This window comes from Anas acuta, chromosome 7, assembly GCF_963932015.1.
Source record: "Anas acuta chromosome 7, bAnaAcu1.1, whole genome shotgun sequence".
NCBI lineage: Eukaryota > Metazoa > Chordata > Aves > Anseriformes > Anatidae > Anas > Anas acuta.
Window position 1 is genome coordinate 36,714,069 of NC_088985.1, and position 22,445 is coordinate 36,736,513.

Here is a 22,445-nt window from a genome sequence, read left to right on the forward strand (position 1 = left end):
CGTTGACCACTGATTATGTCTAATTAGAAATAGTCTTCCCAGCCTCTTTCTTGTTGTTAAAGGACAGACTAGGAAGGAATTCAAAAGTTCAGTGGTTGGAATTATGACAGCACTAATAATAAAGATTAAAATCTGGTCAGCAGAAGGATTACTGGAGATTTGAGTAGCATGTTCATTATTTTGGGTACAGAGTAAAAACTGCTATGGAATACTCATTTTACCTCATTAGCTAACAGTAGAATATGACAATTGAGTCAAAATGCAGTAAAATTTGAAGCAGTACACAGAAACATTTCTTTCTATTGCAGACAACTTGTGGATTCACTGCCAAAGCCCCAAATGCCTGGTTTTAAGTCTGGATGTTTCACAGTCCCTATTCTAACCTGTTGTAATGTAAAGTAAAATCATATTAAAGATATGCCTTCAGGCAAAAAGGAGATCAACCTGGGAGAGGAGTTAGGAAAGATTTATACATATTTTTTGAAGGTTTCCACTTACAGTAAAGTTTTGGGAACTGGCCACTTTGGGAAAAGTGTAACAGCGCAGAGAGATTTCATTCACTTTAGTACTGTTTCCCTTTAATCTGGCATGCTAAGATTTTCAAAGTAAAATAAGTGCATTTTTAGGAGAGAAAATACCAGACTGAAATTTCCAAATCTCTTCAAACTGGGGGGGATTCAAATACCTGGGGGGATTCAACAAACCTCAAACTCAGTCAATTGGAACTACTCCAAATATCCCACTTTCCCCTTTCTCTTGCCACTCACGACTCACAGGGTAGCTGGAAGCACAATCTGACGTCCTCCACCTGAACTAATCCCAGGTCAGAAGTGGAGAGGAGCATATGGCAAAGACACAATTTCCCGCATTAAGCAGCCATATACACCTCCCCGTTATGGCTCAGATTCACACAGCTCTGAGCAGAGGCAAAAAGGAGTTTAGGGCTCCTTGTACCTCCTATGCGGATGTGCCTGAGAATCTCCTCCATGTTTTAAGATTGCATAAATCTGTAAGTATTTAATTATATAATGAAATAATTTATTCATAGTCTACTGGGAAAACAGTCCTTCAGGGAATTCAGTGCTAATTAAGGTTTCTTTTTAAGAAGCCCTGTTGTCAGCACTAACACCTGCCATGGCCAGGCTGGTCAGTAGGTTTCTCCTTCTCAACTGGAACAGTCCAGACTGACCTAAAAAACGTATCTTTATATTGGTATCTTGAAGGAAGAAAAAACAGGCAAAGAACTGATGATCACTATGGAAAGGAGGATTGCTGAAATTGACTTGCAGAGCAGTTGGTTTATAAACAATTTTTTAATTTAATTTTATTTTATTTTACCTTTTGCCATGTAGCCGATCTACTTCTTATTGCAGAAATCTCCATATTCCTTTTTAATCACATCATGATACTGGATTTCAAAATGTCTGGGGAAAAAAAAAATAAAGGATCAGGGTTTAAGAAATTTGATATTTACATTCTAAAATAATAACTATCTCTAGGGCATCCCATCCAGTCCACAGCTTACTGATGTGAAGAGATCTTTCATCTGGAGATGAGATCATCTTCACCTAAGCCATTGCACTTGTATGGGGCACGCAGTGCCAGTACCTTTCAATTCACTGTTAATCCGGGCTTCATTAAAGCTACAGGAAAGCTTTATTTTCTCTTGTCAGCATACAGCATCAGTTACATCATAACTCTGAATAATCTGTTCACTAACTGCCACTGTATAGGTAACAAAAATTAATTATGAATGCATTAAAAAAAAAAAAAAAAAAAACACCAGAAAATATGCACCAGAAGTCTCTAATTGTTTGTAACTTATTACAAACATGGAATACTTTTCCTATATTTCTCCTTTCTTATAATATTGTTTCTTTGTCACTTAAAGGACAATGGTTGATGCATTATAATGATGCACTGCTCATATAAAAAGATTTGAATTTATTTTTCTTTATATTAAGTGTAATTTATAGATCACACAGATTCACAAATCACTTCTATCTTGTTCTAAATTGATATGTCTGTAGGTTACAATTAGCAGGATGGTGTGGAAGCACCGTACATTTTTACTGAGATCAATTTCTGCACTGATTATTGGACAATGCCTTGCTTATGTAGACAGAAAAGAACGTAAAACAGGGTGTCAAACATTCCTTGCTTACATTTCCTTGAGAGACTGAGGTTAGAACAGAAAACAAAATGGAAAAATAGGTGCCACATTAAAAATAGTACTCCTAAAAAAAGGAGCATCTTTGCACCATGGCACACCGGTGTCATCAGCTGCCCTTTTTTAAGTCTGCACCAAGTGCAACTATTCCAAAGGTATTTTCAATTGCTTTGTGGAAACTTCTGCATTTTTGACAAAATTCTGTAATTTGTTAGAATCAGATTTAACACATATGTGCTCACTGTAGGTCATTTTTATTCGTAGCGTTCATTTCCTATGAAAAATAGATTTCCAGGATTCTGTGATGAGTTTTTAAATTTCTCCTGATATTTCCCAATTGGATCCCTCCATTTTGTGATAACTTCTGAGTCCTACAATACCACCGTAAAATGTTTTGCTGATATAACTCAGATACAGATTCAGACAGTGGAAGATTCTCTGGCTTGAAAATTAAGGGCTTCTTGTTGCAAACACAGCCAGCACCTTTCCTCCTGTATTTTGTGTATGTGCAACCTCAAATAAACCTCACCCTACAGCCTACATTCCTCCTCCATGTCTCCTCTTTTAGGGATTGAATATGCTGATACAAGACAAACACAATAAATCCGCAAACTTGCTTTCGGTTCATTGTCCCTGCCTTGCAAATGACTTGAAACTTTGCAAATGAGTTGAAAACGTTGATGCTGTGGCCGTTGCCTGTGACCCTGAGCACCAGCAAAGCACAGACCCGGCTGATTCCACCCTAGACAACTCCAACCTCTTCCAGCTTAGGAAATTGTGTGATTTTGTGATTCTTTGGCGCTGTGCACTCATGGCAGGGCAGTGCCGAGGCCTGCCTTGTTGCTTCCGGACTCGCTGAAATGCACCAGCAGCTCTCTGCCTGCCTGCAGCCCGTGGTTCTGTGCCAGACACCAGCACTATCACCTCGGCCAGGGCTCACTGCCTGCCTCCTGCCCTTTTTTTTTTTGGGAGCTGCCTGCCCCGTCCTGCCTCACCCCCATGCCTCCAGCCCGGGCAGCTCCGCCCCGGTTTCACGGCGCCTGCCCGGCCGCGGCCTGACGGGAAGAGCCGTCCTCCCTCCTCCTCCTCCTCCTCTTCCTCTTCTTCCTCCTCCTCCTCCTCCTTCTCCCTGCGGCAGGTGCGCGGGGTGGCTCGGGGCCGAGGAAGCAGCCGCGGGGTGATGGCAGCGGGACGGGGCCGGGCACAGGCACGGGGCTGCGGGGCCGGGTCCCGGTCCCGGTCCCCCCTCCCCGGGGGCTGCGCGCCCTGAGGCGGCCGCACGGGGCTCGGCCGAGCCGTTGTGGTGCAGGGATCGCTGCTGTAAAGCTGCGGGGCAGAAATGCCTCCTGCAGAGCGGTGTGGGGGCTCTGGTGCTTGGGCACAGCCGAGGGGCTGCTTTGGGTTTCTCTCAGGTGCCGCATGGAGCAGTGAGAGGGCAGCAGGGATGGCAGCGCCCTGCCAGCAGCCCGTAGCTGGAGCAGGCAATGATGAAAAGTACGAAAGTAATGCAAAAAAGTAATGCAGGTCGCATTGGTATTAACATAAAAGCGTCTTCTTGCTGCTGGCATAAGAGCCAAGCTCTATAGCTGTTTGTAAAACGGGTACAATGGTGTACCTGCATGCAGTTTTAAAACCAAAATATGTGTAAAGATAGTGCTTTTTTTTTCCTGCTATGACTCCCAAATAAAACCTGTTACCGAATTGCATCTTATTTTTCTGAAACAGAACTCCTATTAAACAGTGGGGTGCAGCCTCTGGGTGCTGAAGCCTCCCACGTTAGGAGCAGAGACATGGCATTGAGCGTAGGGATGGCTGTCACGGTGTGACTCCCACAGCAAGCCCTGTGCTGCTGACAGGGTTCCCCGGTGAGCCTGATGGAGGCTTTGCCCTCACAGCCCTGCCTGTCCCCCCAGCACACGCAGGACCAGGAGTGGCGATGTAGGAGCTCTCCCTCCCTGAACTGCCGCTGTGGCCTTTGGTCCTCCCTGGCTTGCGTGGAAACGCAGCCTAAGCGGAGCCATGAGAGGGGATCTTCTGTGGGAGCCTTGCTGCATTACAATTCTTCCCTGCCCTGCGTGCAATCTTTCTTCCAGCTCGAGTAGCTGGGATGTGGGAGCGCTGAGGAGGTCAGGCAGGCTGGAGGTCTCTTCCAGCAGCTCTCCCCACCCTCCTGTATGGGTACATACCCATTGGGAAGGTTGCTCCCTGGGTAGCAGTGAGCAGAGGTGATGTGTCTTTGTGCCTGCATCTTGACCCAGACCTGAAGGGTTAGCAAAAATGGGCCCACCTGGCTCTGGGTTAAGGCTAGTGGGTGTAGCCTTGGAGCAGAATCATAGATAACACAGTATTTTGTTCTAAACCCAGATTATTACTTCATATATTAATTTTGGGTTGAGGTTTAAACAGGCCCCTCTCCAGTTTGCATAAACTTAGGTTTCTTTATGCACATTTGGCTGCTATGATGCTTTTTAAAGCTTATTTCCTCTTGGGCAAAAGCCTTTAAGTGCTCCTCATAATGCAGGATACTTCTATCTAACCAGGTACAGTTCTCTGAAATTTGCGAAGTTTGTTTGTTTCCTTGGGAATGGTCTGTGAGTCTGTGTGGCAGAGTTTATCCCAGTAAAAAGTTGTGTTTGCTTTGTTTTTAAACAGAAGTGTACCACATCTGGACAATTCTACCAAAAGCCTCAAGCTTCAGAGGAAAAAAAAGATGTAGCCCTGTGAGCTTGCAAGGTGGCTTTAGCAATTCCTATCTGCATTCTGATCCATGACAAGTTAATTACACCAATTACACCAGCAACTGAACAGAAGCTCTATAGGAAACTGTTGTAGTTATATTGCAACTTGTGTTACCGTGACTACTTTATCTCTTGATAACTCTGTAATTAACTTGTCACCACTGTTTAATGCTTAACGTATGTAGAGAATCAGTTAATGGCATCACTAAAAGGATGGTAGCCTGAAGGAGAAGCTCATGCCCTTTGGGAAGGTTATCGGGGTTTCCTTGAATGGCTAATTTAAGGACTTGTGAAGAAAAAGTATTAAGTTTGTTATGGGAAGTGTGGATAAGATGGAAAGGCTGCGCCGAAGAAATTCTGTTTAAACTGACTTTGGTGACAGGGGAAACTATTAGAAGGAACAGCAGTGTAAAAAATCCAAGGCAGAATGTGTCAAAGACATGGATGGCTGTTTTTGTAGTATCCTTTCCTGCAGCAGCATGCAGTTAGGAATCTGGAGGAACGAGAACTGATGTTCATGAATTAAACCTTGGTATGCCAGCTGCTCTACCTGCTGATGTTCTGACTAATGTGGTGTAATTTCTCTGCAAGCCGTGTCCTTCATCTCTGATGCAAGGGATGAAATCCTCTCTTGGGGCCACTGACACTTGGTTTCTGCTGTGATGGTCATTCTGGTGCTGGTGTTGTAAGAGCTGAGCCACTGGCTTCATGGGGACAAATTGTAGGCCCTGGGATGTTGGGGCTTCTCGAGGTGTTTAACATCACCCTTGGGACACAGTGAACCATTAATGCCTGGGATGCAGCTGACCGAACTTAAATTGCTTTTCCACAAAGAGGGCAGGGTTAAAAAAACCAAAACAACTTTTTGGTAATACCTGTTAACATTTCTCATTTTATTTTTCACAGAACAATGTTAAATTCTGGATGTGTGAAACTTCTGAATACATCCTGAAGGCATTAGTATTCAGTCTAACACTTTTAAAGATTTCCTGCGTTAGAATAATTTCCTGTTTGTAACACTAGTGAAGTCAGCAAGTACCTAACCTGGTCTGTATTGCCCATTCCCAGAAGTTGACGGGTGAAGCTGAATGCACATTCCACCAATAGCATAACTCGTAAAAGCAAGCACTTGTTAAATCTATTTGTTTTTATTATGGACATCGATCTGCCAGTCGCAATAATGCATTTATGGACATTTTTCTGCAAGCGCAGCGCTGGTGGCAGTTTTTACTGACAAATTGAGTCATATGGACAGTAGTTCAAAATACGCTTACTTTATTGACGGATTGTGCAATTCTCTAGTTTACTGAGTGTTCATAAGATATCTGGACTGGTGAAGAGAATGTAACTAATGGGAAAACGTAGGATGAAGTTTTAATTTTAGGAGGCCTGAAATGTAGGCAGTGACAGGTTTCAGCATGTGTCTTGGCTGTTAACTTTTTCATTAATGACATAATTAAAAAAGCAAAGGTGTCCTAGCAAGGACTTCAGCTCTGCTAATTTATATGGAGGTATAATGAGGAAACCTTCCTGATGCAAGAAAAAATCCCGTGTTAAGGTTTTTTCTCCCATACGGCTAACATTATCACCCAGCGGTGGTGCGTGTGGGCCAGCATTAATTTAAACACAGGTAGAGGAACAACTGAACGATAAAAACAAATCAAACCTCTATTGAAATATTTTCCAGAAATGCTAAATGTAATTTTAAAGCTGCTGATATTATGATCTACTTGTGTGGTCCAGACTACTGTTTAAGAAAAGTCAAATGTATTTGAATGCCAATAAAGTTTGTGTGGCTTTGCAGTTTTATGGATATTGAGTTATTGTGAAATTATTTTTTTGGAAATATGTCACTATTTTGATGCTTTTTGCTAAACCTTTTTCAAGTTGTTTCCTCATTTACTATTTTGCAGTAAAAAAAGCATCCAATCCAGATTTGTCAGGACTACGTACTACTTTATATTGTGTCATATTAAATAATACAAATCATTTCAAGTATATTTTCAAGTCACTTGTAAAAATTGGACCCACAGCTGAAATTCTACCCAACACATACAAATATTTTCATCAGGGTAAATCCCCGTTAAGGTTAATCTCCAGGAGGAAGAAGGGATTTCATTGGTATGAAGATTCTTGTTTTCCCTCTGCTTTCCAAGCAAAATTGCATATTTTGCTGCTATAGGTAGAGGGCCTGTGGTCTTGACTATCATGGCAAAGGGGAACAGAGTAATTCTGCCTCTTTAAAAGCAGGAACTAATGGCATCCAAAGAAGCAGCAGGCGTCAGTTCAGATCACACCTGTCCTCTACGCAGCGTTTAGCTGAGTGATGGATCTCAGAACAGGCGGCTGGGGGTGCTGGGCTTGGGTTCAGAAGGGAACTGGGCAAACATTGAGCCCTTTGCCTGTTTTCTTTCACATTTCTGACTCGGGATGATTGAAACCCACTTTTGGGGGGACATGACAGTGGACAGAATAAAAAAAAAAAAGGCCAAGTGCTTGCTATGCTGCTGGTGGGGTTGAAGGTGGGCCACTGAAGAGATGGGCTTTTGGTCTTCTGTGGATTAGTAGACAGCAAGTGTTAATGCTGTCTTGTGGATGTTGCTGCTGCATAATTAGCATTCCAGTAATATTTTAATTATCTAACTGCTTTAGATGAGTCAGTGCAATGCAAACAACAAAATGATTTGTGGTTGTTTGTATATTCAAATATACAGGACTGTTAATTAGTTAAACTTTTAATAACACTTAAAGCAAACTTAAGGCCTTGTTAAATGATTAACTTTTTGGTTTAACTTTATAAAATCACAAGATAGGATATACCACATCTAAAAATACACATGAAATACACAAACTTGCTTTGAGAGCAGTGGGCTGGCTTTGTTGATGGTACATTTTTAGCCTGTGAGCAGTGTCCTGGAGAAACAATTCACAAACAACTTTTTTCCCCTTCATCTTGCTCCATTGAAGTTCAGTGTGGTCAAATATAATGTAGTGGGAAGGGCGGGGAGAAAAGGGAAATCCCTTGCACAATCTCCTATTGACATCAAAAATACCTCTGGTTATTTGCTGATGTTACTTCAGTCCATGAAAGAGGAAGAGTTCTGGTTGGTCGACTGAGAAATGAGATTGGCTTTATTCAAACTGGTTTTATTTTATTTTTATTTTTTTTTTTCCTGGAATTATAACTGAATTGGTAGGTTTTGAATCCCGCTTGCATTGGGCATGGGTCATCATCTCCTTTCAGCTTTGAGGCTTTAGGCAGTTCATGTCTGGAAGAACAAGCTGTGCCTGCACCCAGCGTTGCATTTCCAGAAATTGAATTTCAGGACAAACAAGGCCAGGTGGTCAATCTAAGAGTAACTTTTCTTAGTAGATGCTTGTGCTGTTTCAGAAAGTAGAATAATAGTGCTATTTTGTCTTCACCAACTTAATTTTATATCACTGGTAATACATACAGCCTGGTTTATGCTTTTTGGTTGTCTTTTTGTGCATCTATATTTGATTCCATAGTCAGAGTTTCTAAGAATATGATTAACCCTGTGGGTCATCTTATAATGTAATTATTAATGATTGATTCTGTTTATCCTTGAAATCAATATAAGAAGCAAAATGGTTTGGCATATATTTGGGGTTGATTTCGAACGTTCAGTAAACATGATCTTGTGACAAGACTGGTATACGTTTATTACACAGAACATGTTTGATGAATCTGAAGTGTGTAATTAGTTTTATATAATGATGGTGATATGTGGTGTTTTTACATGACTTATGTTAATATGGCCAATAGTGTTAACATCTCCTGCCACTAATAGTTAGGGTGGGGATGTATAGTAATTGATCTTCCTGGGAGTGCTGTAATGTAAAAACAATTCAGGCTGTTTGAAGTATATTTTACAAGTGTGCATTGGGCCTTTGGGATGTTATACTGAAAAACCCAATTGTACAGTTACCATGGGAACCCAATTAGAATAGATTGCTTGAGTTTTTTTCAGTCTTTCATCTTGACCAAAAATCTAATGTACTTTAAATGTTTTCATATGGAATTTTATTCATATACTGACTTGATATATTAGCTGTTTTTAAATTTTAGTGCTAAAACCAGAGAGTATTAAGTTTTGCAGATCCTGAAGACTTCTCTTTCAAGGAGAATCTTCCTTTAATATTTAAAAGTTGGTGAACTGAGAAAAATACTTTTTATGAATCATAATGCTGCCACCACACGTACTTTTCAGGCTGGAATTCTGCGAAAGTAAATAAGAAAACATCTTAAATCCCAAGGACTTCCATTCTAACCCATCAACACCATACAGCTGAAATGTTTCATGGCCCTTAAAGGATCTGTTTTTTGAGATAAGCTCTGATTCTTCTTTACATTTCTGTTAATGGATTTCAAGGTGTGGGATGCTTGCACTGTGGGTCTACAATATATTGACTCCCTGTACCATGTCACTTCCTCCCATGGAGGAGCTCATACCAGCACCTGAAGACATTTGTTTGTCTTCCCGGTGGCTCAGGAACATCCTGCTGCTGCTTGTCAGTGTGGCTACAGCCTTGTGGGAACAGAAGTTCTGGAAAATTTGGGCATTTCCCAACCAAAAGGCCAAGGGGGTATGAAGGAGGAGCTCGTTGGTCCCAGTCAGGCAGCTCTGAGCTAGCCAGTGGGGATGGGGACAAATTTTGCCTTTCTTCACTTCTGCTCATGAATCGATCCCTTCAGTTCATCTGTGGATGTAGGAGGAGATTACCACATTGGTGGAGTGGTGGATGACAGTATGGGTCCTGTCTTCAAGGCAAGTTCAGTGATTCTGGCATATGATTTTTTGGTACGTGAGCCAGGATAGGGTGTTGTAGTTGAATTTGAAAAGTTATTCCTGTGCTGTTCAGAAGACGTACCAGCTTCATTGCCTTGGAATCAGCCTCAGGGGTGCCTTCAACTAAATTTGAAAAGATGTTAGTGCATTGCTCGGCCTCTTGTACCAAAGACAGCATCTTTGCAGGGTTGGCGAGATACATTTTGGAGTGATGTTTTGAACTTCCCCAGCCTTGTGAAGTTTAGGAATGGTCTTGTGTGGTTTTCCCCTCGGTGGCTGCAGGCCTTCTTCGTGATCACCATGTCTTTTGCGTTACAGCTGTGTTAGCCCCAGCCACCTGTCAGCAGAAGGAACCATCCTGGACAAGCAGACACTTGCACAGCGCAACCTGGGGCAGAAAGAGGCCATGAACAGTAATCAATCACCGGCCCTCCTTAGGCACCGTGCAGCTTCTTCTTGCTTAATTGGTTCATTTGTCCTTCTCAGCCACCCACCTCCCCAGGGGCTCAGGGTTTTTCCAGCCTTCCCCCAGTGCCTCGCCTGCTTCTCAACTTCTCAGCAGGACGCGGGTGGTTGTGGTGCTTGTAGGGCGCTCAGGTGAGGCCTGGTGGATGGATCCATGTCCTTCAAGCTTTTTATTCTCAGATGCAGCAGGTCAAAATACCATTTTTGGGACCGCCGGGGAGGGGGCAGCGCTCTGGCCTAGGGGGAGCATGGCTGGCGGCAGAGCAGTCGGCGAGGACGAGGCCTGTCTTGGTGTGCAAATATTCCACACTAGCCTGGCGAAATAATTGGGTGTTCTGGTGCTTGTTATGTCCCTAACACGATTCAGAAGTTAAACTAGCTGAAGGATAATTTTGATACCCTAGCGTTTTGTGATTTATAGATGAGAGCTCGCACTTGATGTCATTGCCTCTCAGTTACTGATTATTTTTGTTCGGGTGCTGCCTGATGCATTAGTTTTATTCAGACTCACACTGGAGTGTTTACCTTGCAGTTGCTTTACAAGCATTATTTCCTACATGTAGCACATAACCAGGTGGTGTAAGAAGTGCTTTGCAGAGTGCAGTGCAATGCTCCCAGCCTCACTTCCTTGCTGTGGGGTGAGGAAGAAAACCTATAATCATCTTTGAGGGAGTTTCAGAAGAGATCAGTATTTAGGTTTGGGGTTAGCTCCAAATTTTCCTGCTTTTCCATCACGTAAAATGGTAAAACGCATCTTTGGGAGTTCCTCACATTACTTTCAGATGGATTGAAGCATCTTGATTTTTCAAAAGAAAAAAAAAAAAGTCAGTGAAAAATTGTGGGGTTCCCCAAAATGTGTTGAGGCAAAGAGGATCTGTCTGTACTTCTGCAGCCTGTCCCCTTTCCCTCGTTATCTTTCCCTCTTACTTTTTGTGATGATTTGTAATCTGGGGCTCCAGCCGTCCTTCCCTGGTATCGGAGGAATAAATGAATGAATGACTGCATGCCTTCTGACTGCTGGGCTGCTCTGAAATGTGCAGCTCCACAGGAGGCTAGCACGGGGTGTATGTGATGCTTAAGTAACTGTTAAACGGTAATTATTTAACATTTGGTGCAAGCAAAGCAAAAGTGCAGGGTACAAATATGTCCAGACCTTACTGAGGTGTGGAGGCTGGTGTTTTAGAGGAAGACATGGGGCTCCCCGCTCCTGCTGAGGCGGCTTGAAGCCTCCCTCAGGTGGCCAGCCTCCATGCCTTGGTATTGGGGCCCAGGGGCAGGCTGCTGGCACCACAGGGTGCTTCTAGCCCAGACCTGGCCATCTCGGCAGCTCCTCTGCTCCCTGGCTTTCTTGTGAGGTTCAGGAAGGTCCCAGGGGGTTACCTGTCCTGAATGCGAGGCTCAGTGGAGGGGCTGCATGCTTCTAACCGAGGCCTGTTTTATGCCCCGTGCTCCGATTGACACGGCGTAGCCCCCAGGCTGGTCTCTGTGCTTGGCCATCCCTGCCAATTTTTTACTTCAGATGACAGCATTTGGGTTGATACGCTCCAAACATCACATTTGGCTTAATTTGTAGGAAGAATGCGGTGTTGGGAGATTTATCTCGGGATGAATAACTCCAAATTGCAGTGTGTTTTTTTTAGCTGAATTGAGTCCCTGGGTTGTTACCAGCAGGAATCAGAAGGGATTTGGTAAACTCTCAGCCTGATGCTCTTGGTCAGCTATTCAGGGAGAGGACTGGCAATGCAATGCCGCAGAGCAGCAGTGCTGTCCCCAGGGTGCTGCAGCGCCGGCAGGACTCCCGTGTCCAGGAGAACGCCAGGAGGACAGACGGCCAGAAAGTCGTGGTGTCTCTGTGTGAGGCTGGCTTCCTTTGCTGGATTCACACACTGCTGCTCTTGGTACTTTGAGCCAGATTAGAGAACAGTTTCTGGGTAAATCTGCTTTTCGAGGCTAATTTTCTAGCTTCACCCTTCAGGAAAATCTGAAAAAGTTGAGTGTTGCTTTGTCCTTTGAAGGTTCGAGTTTGGGACTGACAATAGAAATAAATTGCTATTTTATTGTTAGCTCTATCCCAGATGCCTTAAGTAATATTAGTAGATTGCTTGCCTGCCTGACTGATTCACAGTTAGACATGGAATTAGTGATCTTTACAATCCCTACCTTGCAAGGCTGTGATTTTTAGTATATTTAAAATATAATCTGGGATCTTAATTTTAAACTTTTAAAATAATTAAGATGTAGCGTTAAGATTAGGTATTACAGTTTTCTTGTAAGTAGTCTGGAGGGGGCTGTAAGTTCGTTCCTGTCGTGGACGCTGAGGCTTGGAATGCTTCAAAGTGCTCGGAAAGCCTCAGCCATCGGTGTCACGTCTTTGTTTGTCATGGGCAGGTACAGTTAATCCCGGTCCTGTATTGAGTTCCCTGCCTGAAGTGGAGGAGTTCCCTTTGAACTCTGTCTGTAAGTCAGGACTCTGAGCTTTGGCAGTCTCCTTGCTTTTCAAAAACGTAATGCTTACTGCAAATCTTTGCAGAGATACAGTGATCCTAACTAAATAGCACTGAAAAGAAAATAAAGGAGAAAAACTAAATGCCAAGGAAATAAGAATTTCTTTTATTTCAAAGAAAAGCTCTTTGTTGTTGTTTTTGTGGTGTATAAATGATTTTGCTATTTCATACTCCAGTGCTAATAATTGAAGTTAACATTTCTTATGTACTTCTTAGTGTTTTGCAAACTGTACTTTCAAACCCAGAATATAAGTATGTAAGTTGTTTGCTTTCATTTCTTAAAACGTGTCATTTCCTACAATATAAAAGGTTGTTTATTTCACTAAATAACTCAGAAGTGCATTACTGCCAGTACAAGAATTTCTTAAATTAATAGTGAGTCTTAGAGAGCGTTCTTATTTGAAAGATCAAAGTTTTGTAGTGCTTGTTATTGAAAGAAGTCTTCAGTGTGTCATCTGTCGATTTTGACTCTTAACAAGCAAAGCTGACCTAAAGAACATTAACATTCCTGGTTGTTTGGGGAAAAAAAAAAAAAAAGCTTACTTCCTTTTGATATTATTTATACTGAAAAAATAGAGCCTAGTTAAAAAACTGATACAAAACTAGTTATAAGAAAAATGATCAAATTGACGTGCTAGTCTTCCTTAGTATTCAAATTAAATTTCAATCTAACTGAAATTTTTTTTTTTTCCTTACAGATAGAGATCTTTCATCTAGTATGGCATCGAGGCGTGTTCCAAAAGTAAGTTTCTGGTAAAATAGCCTTGCGTTTAGGTGTACATTAGGAGTCCAGCATTACAAAAGAGTTCACGTAACATAGTTTGTTTTTTCCCCAGTGTCCAGCAGTCAGTATTAAGGATTCAGTTGACAAGATTGATGCTGCATTGTAAATCTCTGTAGCTCTGTCATGGTTGGTAACAGGCATCAGTGGACCTTTCCTCATCACGTATCTATCTTCCACAGAGCGGAAACTAATAGGACAATGCTACAATTTCAGTTTCAAGTTAGCTGTTTGCTTCCATTTCCTAATAGAAATTTCATTTATGAAAAATATGAAAAATAAATGCATGCTTAATTTGGGGGCTTAATGCTTCGGTGAGGTACATGTAGGGAAATAACTGTTTGTAGTAAAATAAGAGTGTATGGCTGTTTATCAAGAAATTCAGAATGATTTTACTTACTGAAAGACAGGCACCAACAAATTTATACTCAATAGCCATAGTCTTCAAATAATTGAAATGAACTTTGAAAATACTAATACTTTTTTTTTTTTTTTTTTCCTGTGGAATAGCTACTTTTGTAACATTAGTAATGCTCTTCTAGGAAAGTATTTTTAGTACAATCAAACTTGCATGTCTAACTATTCCTGCTGGCAACTTCTATCACTATTAAAAATGTCTTAATAGTGGTATCTCTTGTGTTTTTAATCTGCTTCGTGTAACATAATGTGGCTTAGAAAAGCAGTATTTTGGCATATTTTGTCTTTTCATTCATTTGTAGAAGATTTTCTTTCTCTTTTCCCTAAAGGATTTTTTTTTAATAGAATGGTTGAGGGAGAAATTAAATTATTGTGGGGAAATAAATTATTGTTTCACTTTTTCTTTTTAACAGTCTTCTCTGTGCTTGTATTTGTGCTATGTACCTTCTAGTTGCAAACATTTTATAGCAGGTACCTTGAATAATTGCAGAGAAATACTTGAATATCTTGTGAACAACCAGGCACATGTGGAAGAGCTGCTAGTTCCCTCTCATTCAAAGCTAGGTGTGATATAGCTGGCAAGTGACATGAAACTAATAATTTATTATCTAACCTTTTCATTTCTCCCACTCTCACTTCTAGTTGAAAGGTGCAGTGTTAGCTGTGAGGGGAGCTTTCCCTTTTTGATATGTGGAAAGGCAGAAGGTTTAAGGTAAAATGTGAACTCTCGCAGCCCCATCTACAATGGGGACCGCAGGAGGAGTGCACACGTAGCCACTGCTCCTCGAATCTTTGCTGCTGTTCCCCCCTTCCCATTCTGGATGCATATTAATATATGTAATGGAGCTCAGGTTTCCTTAGAATAGTGATATTTATAGTGTATTATAAATAGATATTATAGTGTTTACAGTTTTACAGTGAGCACAGCCACACGTTGGTGTGACACAATACATACCCAGCTCGTGTGTTTTGCAGAAATCAATAATCACTGACATAATGTGCTGACCAGTTTTAAGCAGGGTGCTGAAAAATGGTTTCTGGAAGCAGCCAGATGTGGACGTTCTCCACAGCTGCTGGTTTTGTCTCTCGCTTGAGCCCTGATTCTGTAGCTGTGTTGAGGTGACCAAGGATGTATGTTGGGCTTGAGGAAGAGGCTGAGATGTGACCATAGTTATGTGCATACATCAGAATGTATGTTTAGGAATTTGGGGGTTTTATGGTATTTTTATGACAATGTGGCTTTTTTTTCTATTTCATGAGATTTAATTCTAAATGTAGTTCAGTTCTCTGGATATTTTGTAGTTATTACATTTAAACTTGATAAACAAATTCTTTTACTAACTGTAATGCTTTGTTCTCTGTTCTCAATATAGTGAAACACTTGTCCTGAATCAAACTGAAATTGGTAATGACAGGAAAATTCAGACTTTGTATGACAAGACTATAATGCTGTATTTTCGTATGAGTTTTTTTGACACCTGTCTTTTGTGTGTATATATTTTTCTGTACATGTATTTGTATTTTTAGTGAATTCTTAATACACAGATCACTGCTTCATTTATGCTTCAAGCTGTTCTACTCACTTTAAAAATTCCAATGAAATTCTTTTCTTCAACACAATTCAGATTTCTGACTCTCCTTTAGCCTAAAAAGGAGCACTATTAATGGTTTTGTTCATATTGCCTGGATTTATTCTGTTATTATTCTCTAGCTCCTGCTTTTCAGGTATAGCTATTTTGGTATTATAAAGAATGATGGATTATGTAGGAAAGTTTCTTTTGAAGCACTCCTGATATTGTGCAATGCACTTGGGGGTCAGCTACACTTGACTGATGCATGATTTATCCGATGTCCCTGCCACTTTCTGAGATAAAGCTGCTATTTTATCAAAAATGCCAGCAAGTGTGATTTAGAATTTATACACCTCCTTTTTTCAAATAATTGTTCTGATTACTCTCTGGCATGGCAATAAAATGATAAAGGTAATTGCACACGAATGTGAGATAGCACCAAAATACAATAAAATTAACCTGAATTAGCTTGACTTGTCGATGAGAAGTATTTATGAAATGTATTTTTGCAATAAGGGAGACTGATATTATAGCTGGAAGGTGAGTTATTGCCTTAATGTAATACAGTTTGAAATTTAAAAAAGAGACTGTTACAGTTGAGGGTGATTGTGCCTTTGAAATTAAGTTGAAGTGATTCTTATAATTGGCAGCAATAATGCATTGTGAAGGTAATATCTTTTATTGTGTTATGCCTAGTTGCATTATCTTTTATTTAGCTGGTCCTGACTTCAGCTCTGCAGAGAACGCAAGAAGGAGCGGATCAAGAATTTTGTGGGTTTAGGTGATAAAAATTTGAAATGTTACCTTATATTAAAGTCATTCTTGTGCTAGATTTTTTCATTTTTTAGTCCATTTTCAATTCCGATGAACCTGATACAGGTCTCATTTGATTAAACTTTCATCTCTTTTCCTTGTATTAGCGTAGCTGCCTTATATTTACATACACAGCTGAACCATGTAACAGGAGTGCACTTGGTCGTTCTGTGTGTATGCATGCATATAGATCGGGTGCTAATTTTATTAGCTAAATTTTGTATTTCTTTAATGTCTCAAAGTATGACCACCTCTTATTAAAAAGAGCACACAGAGACACTTGTACCCTCAGTACTTTGGTAATTACAGAATAGATTGTAAAATGTTGACTAATATATTGAGTTTCTTATTTTTTAATCGATGAACACTTCTGCAAAATCCAGAGAACTGCATGATGTCTAGTTCTCCTTTGTGTGTTAGGGATATGGTTTAGTGGGGACTGTTAGTGTTAGGTCAAAGGTTGGACTCGATGATCTTGAGGTCTCTTCCAACCTAGAAATTCTGTGATTCTGTGATTCTTAAAAACTCAAACCAGTAGCATCTAGGGATCAGTTGTGGAGACCTTCTAATTTTAGAGACCATATTCTTCATCTTTGATGTTTTATTATGATATTTATTTCTTCACCTGTTTGGCAACAGATTCCTTTATTTTTAGTGGTTTATGCCATGTGATTGCATGTTAAAACAGTGAACAACTGAACGAAGTATAACTTTGCTTGTAGTGCATTGCCCAGTGCTTCTAATTGAATCTTCTGGCATGTGATTCCCAATCTAAAAATAAGAGGGGCTTAATCCATCTGTAGGTCATCAGTATGGTAAGAATAACAACATGCTTCCACATCCCATGGCAGATACAGCGAGTAGTGTGGCTTACAAAGGGATTGCTGGTGGGATTTACAGGTCCTATCACACCACCAGGAATGTATACAATTATGGCTTCTGTCTTTGCTATTTGTGGTGTAGTTTGCTTATTGCTGAAATATCTTGCCCTGAGCTGTCTTTCTTTTTTTTTTTTTTTTTTTCCCCATTTTCCTGCCACTCCATTTCTTGTCCACTTCTACTCCGGTTCATTGTAATATCTCACCACCCACCATTTCAAAAACATTTCCTAAAGTAGCTGGGAGCCTCCAAACTTAAGGCAGGTTGTTTATTTCCATTTTCTTTCTAGGTACAGAGATGCTTGGGGTTGTCATGACTCAAGCTTGAAACCTGGATGTCAACCCACTGTAACTTCTGATGTGTATCGTTTACTAACATCATGCTTTTGGATTTGAATACTGCATGTAGAAATCTGACTTATTTTCAAAATATTCATCTTAGCTTCATGCTACTAATATAAAATGACATAAATATTCTATAGCACATGTGTTTTAAACTGCATTATCGCAGCAGTGGCTGCTGCACATTCGTAGCACTGAAGTTTCTTACATAAGTAAGAGCTAGGGGAGGATACAGAAAGTGCTTGTTTACTTTCAGGGGGGAGAGATTCAGGAAAAGGCTTCAGTACATACTTGTAGGAAATAGTACAGCCGAATTCCTGTTTAAACAGTCCATTAAGGTCTTGTGTTTAAGTATCTCCTGATACTAATGTCTCACAGCTTGGCATGCGAACAATAGATGAAGTAGAAAAATGTGCTAACTGAACGTTGCCTGGAACACGATAGCAATGACCCACCTGCCTCTTCTAAAGGAGAGGAATTAATTCTATTGCAATTAAAATATCATCCTTTAAGTAAAATAAAGATGTCTGAGGTAGCCATGGTAAGTACACTGGGAACTTGCCATTTGACAAACCAGTGTAACTCCTCTCTGCCAAAACAGCCGACTGAAGACTTAGCCAAAGAGCCAGAGGCTACTGCTGCTTGGAAATGCACTTTTATAGCTTGGCATTTCGGGGTCTTTTGATTGCCATCCAAAGAGGATTAGTAATATAATACGATGGGACAACAGAAATTTGCTCTTGTTGCCTTTGATTGTTTAATAAAGAATTATGTGTTTGCTCTTGTCGAATACTTTTTAAATGCTGTAGGAAGCAAACGTTGCTGTCTGGGCACACGAATGTGTTTCCCTCTGCTTTGTCAGGGGCTTGTGTGCAGCACGTTTTCTAATAAGTCAAGAGTGATTCACTTCGTCAGGGGTGATTTTTTAGTGGCTACTGTGCCACTACTAAATATAGGCTTGTATAAAGTCAAACTGTGCAGTTTAACTCAGTACCTTAATATTTTTTTACGGGATTGGTTCTCTGGAAGGTAAAGAACTTGTTACATCACCCTAAACTAACCCTGGATTTGATTAGGCTGACTAGCATTTCCTTTTCAGATGTCCCTCAGCCAGGAAATGAGAACAGGTTTGGTTTTCACACCTCTGAACAGGGTTGGGTTTGCTTAGAGAACCTCTGCCTGTTTTAGTAAGGCACTGGAGAGTGTCCAGGCTACTGTATTTCATAATATGAGAGCTGTATGTTTGAACTCTGTTTTAATAGGTTAAAATTGTGCAGAGATCAGTGGTTGACACCAAAGAGCACGGCGGGGGTCTTGGGAAGCCCCCAGCTGCTGCCCTGTGCTATGGCACTTGTGCAGTGCTTGCAAATTTGGTCCTGGCGAGCTGCTGCTCTGGTCGGGCATGGCCACGATGGCAGGATGTCGGTAGGGGATGTGATGGGGTTGATGAATCCTCTTTTTGAGGAATTGCTTAAATATTTAGGTGTTGCGGATGACAGAAGCAATGCTGTTAGCTGCTACAGCTATCCAGAAAGGCACACAACAGGTTTCCAACAAAAGGCTACTGGAAGGTTGGGATCTGCTTTACCCCAGAAAATGGCCAATTTGGCAGCGCTTCACATGGCACGAGAAAATGTGCACATCATCTAAAGCAGTATATTTCAGTGCAGCTTTTGTTTAAAAGCCTTATCTGGATCGCAGTCCTGTTCATCTGTGGAGGTGTTTATTACTGTTGCAGCAAGGACAAAAATATATGGACCTAATATTTATTCTAGCAAGCCAAAAGTTTGCTTTGAATGCTAGAGGAAGAAGAATTGCAAATAGTGTGTACATTTATAGTGGTCTGTGTCCATATGGGTGGTGATGGAAAGTATTTCACATTAACCTGATCCAATATGACTTGCATTTTATATCAAAGGTAACTCACCTTTTTAAACTGCTATATTGCATCTTAAAAACAAGAAAATATGGAGTATCACTGCTGAATGTTTTAATATGTGAAGAGAAAACTTCCCATATTTCGGAGTGGTTTTTTTTGTGTTTTTTTTTTTGTTTGTTTGTTTGTTTTTGATATGGAAACTGTTCTGAGTGTTTACATGGTTTAATAAGCATTAAGTAGGGTCTGTTCACTTTAAAGGTGTTCCTTGAAGAGTTGCATTTTAGCATGTGAATAGGAGACAATTAATTTGTACAGCCAAATTTTTTGTTGTCACTGAAACTGAAGTCCCTATAATAATGTGCCTTTGCTGACCTGGTTTATCTTTTTTTATTTCACCTATCTGCAAAACGTATCTTGAATAAATGAATTTATGTATTTGATATTAAAGCATGAATCTCCATTTATAAAAAAATATCATGAAACTGTGGCTAACTTGTCCCTGTCATGGTTAGCCATGGCAGGCAGTAGGAGAAGCTTTGTCCTTTTCCCTAGTTATGCTGTGGTAGCACATATAGATGTGTGCTGAGATGCCACGGAGAGAAACACTGTGGATGTTGGAACACTAAAATGGTGTAAAAAAAAATTAAAAATTTTAAAGAATAAAGAAATATTAAAAAAAAAAAAAAAAAGAACATGTTTTGGCTGCAGGGGACGGTGCAACCTTCTTGTTTTATAGTAGGCAAGGAGAAATCCTGCCATGAGTTCCAGGACACCTTTCTCACAGCCTCAGCAGTATAATTTAAGGTGTCAGACTTGCAGGGACCTCTTTGGATCAGGCATCTGTACAGCTTTAGCGTTTGCTACGTTATGTTCAGCTGGAAATTGTTGGACTTGTTCATGAGAAGAAACCGCTTTTAGAGAAGTTTGGATTTTCTTTGGAAGAAATCAAACGTTGCATAGTAAGCAAAAGTACCAAGAGTCACATAAATTCTGTTCATTTGGCTGGCAAAAATACAGATGCTCACTGCAGACAGATACAGGAGTGGGCATTTTCACCTTGTATTGTGATGGCATGTGCATTGCATGCATCCTCTGTTTTCTTCCCAGTCCTTAAATGTTTGTTGGCTTAAAACATTCCATGTATAGAAGTGGCTTTCTCATTTAAGACTGCCTGCACAAGCTTGGAAAATTGCTTTCCACGCTGAACTATATGTGCAAAAGCGCATTGCCTTTACTATTAATATAACTTTTCCCATATTCTTGACATACAATGGATTATTTCCTTTTAAATAAACAGGCAGAAACCAGTAAAACAAATACAGGAAGTTTTAAACTATTAAGGAGATGTTTAGAGAACTATAATTCAATGGAGACCTTGTGTGAGTGGACCACTGCCATGCGCAGGCTCACCGGCACCCGTGCCAAACAGGGTGCCGTGGTCAGCCTTGCTAGTGGGCTCGGTCGCCCTGGCGGTGGGGGCAGAAGCTGGGTGCAATTAAAATGCTTTTGAAAGCAATGTTAGAGGTTGTGTTTCTAAGTTATAACTTCATGGCATTGTATTTACAATGTTCACAGCAGATTTTAATGACTCCTTTTTTTTCTGTTCACTTAGTTGTCTCAGCGTGGACCAGCAATAGCAGTTTCCAAAATCTCAGCTAAGGGTACAACTGCACAGGCAACCTCCTAACTGAAAGGCTCGCCACTGCTGCTGCCTTATTACGTAGGTGATACACTCACCTCTACGCTTCAGGATGGACGAGGTGTTTGTAAGTGGTCAGCTCTCCTCTGTCCTGGTGACCTTATAGCCAGGGAGGTGGTGATGATGGAGACAGACACTTCCCAAGTTCTTATTTCTTATGGCAGCCCCTGGTTGGTTTTGCCTTGACAAATACCACTGATGTGAATACCACTGATGTGATTTAATAAGGGTTTTGTTATGAGAAGGATGTAAACTTACTGGATCAGGAAGAATGACTGTAGCAACATGACTGAAATGAAGTAGCAAATTGCCAGACCATTACAGGTACATGTGAAGTATACGCCTGAAGTTCAAATCCAATATTTCAAGCTTTCACTGAATTTTAATTCAGAACTCAAATCAATAAAAAGCAGGTTTGAGAACACTACAATACTCAAAAGAAAGACACATTTAATACTTGAGGACTGGTATTTCTTTCCTGTAATTAGGATGAAGAAGCAACTTTCCTGGCATTTATTGATCATCCTCTCAAACCCAACAAATTCGTGGTGTAGTTTTGGCAAGTCACTGATATTATGTGGCGTCAGAGAAACAACGCCGGTGCTTAGGATTTATAACTTACATGCTAGCTTCAAATGCACATAAGTTAGACTATTGAAGTGGTTTTTCCTTTGGATATATTTGTACTGCATTACACATTGAGAGGGATGGACTAGCATCGAGGTCCAAGCAGAAGTTTTGTCAAACTGATTTGGTCTTTTTGGATAATAAGTCCAGAAATTCAGCTTTTATTCTAAGAATACTGATGATTTGTGCTACCAGCAGGTACAGCATTATTCAGGATCCTTTTGGACAATAGCAGCTGACAATTATCTTTAATTTTAGAAGGATGTAGTTACATGCTAGCCCAGCATAAGAAACCAGTTTGACATCTCCGTGGGCTCTTTGTAAATAACTGTGACTTTGCTGTGGATGAACTGGGTAGGGAATTTTCAAAGGTGCCGTGGTGGCTATTCTAGAAGTGGTAGAAACACAATGATCTCCGTGTTTGGGAAATGACTAGTGAAATCGGGGAAATATTTTTAATGCAGCTTTTCCCTGTTGCTTCTATTTATGTTATCAGGTAGTTTGGCTAAACAGTTAATACATGTACCTTGGTTTATCTGAAAAGATCAAGAGACACATTTATTTCTCGGAGGTGACTGTGGTATCTCACTGATCAATGCCCTGGTACTCTTGGTTTAAACAATTAGATAAAATTGTGGTGTGTATGAGGACACATTGCTTTAGATCTAGCAGTTGTGAGAACAGTTTTATTTTGATTCTTGGAAATATTAGAATGAAAAAAAATATCATGAGGGTTTCCATTTCAAGTTC

General features: G+C 40.6%; 1 protein-coding gene across 1 annotated transcript in view; it reads left to right on the plus strand.

Moving 5' to 3' along the window:
* Nucleotides 1–12,618: 12,618 nt before the first annotated feature.
* MGMT (O-6-methylguanine-DNA methyltransferase) overlaps nt 12,619–22,445 on the plus strand; it is a 154,386-nt gene continuing 144,559 nt past the window's right edge. Inside the window, exons 1-2 of the mRNA XM_068689253.1 lie at nt 12,619–12,641; nt 13,387–13,430. Of these exons, the coding sequence (XP_068545354.1) occupies nt 13,407–13,430 (24 nt within the window). The 5' untranslated portion in view covers nt 12,619–12,641; nt 13,387–13,406. The remainder of the gene's footprint in view (nt 12,642–13,386; nt 13,431–22,445) is intronic.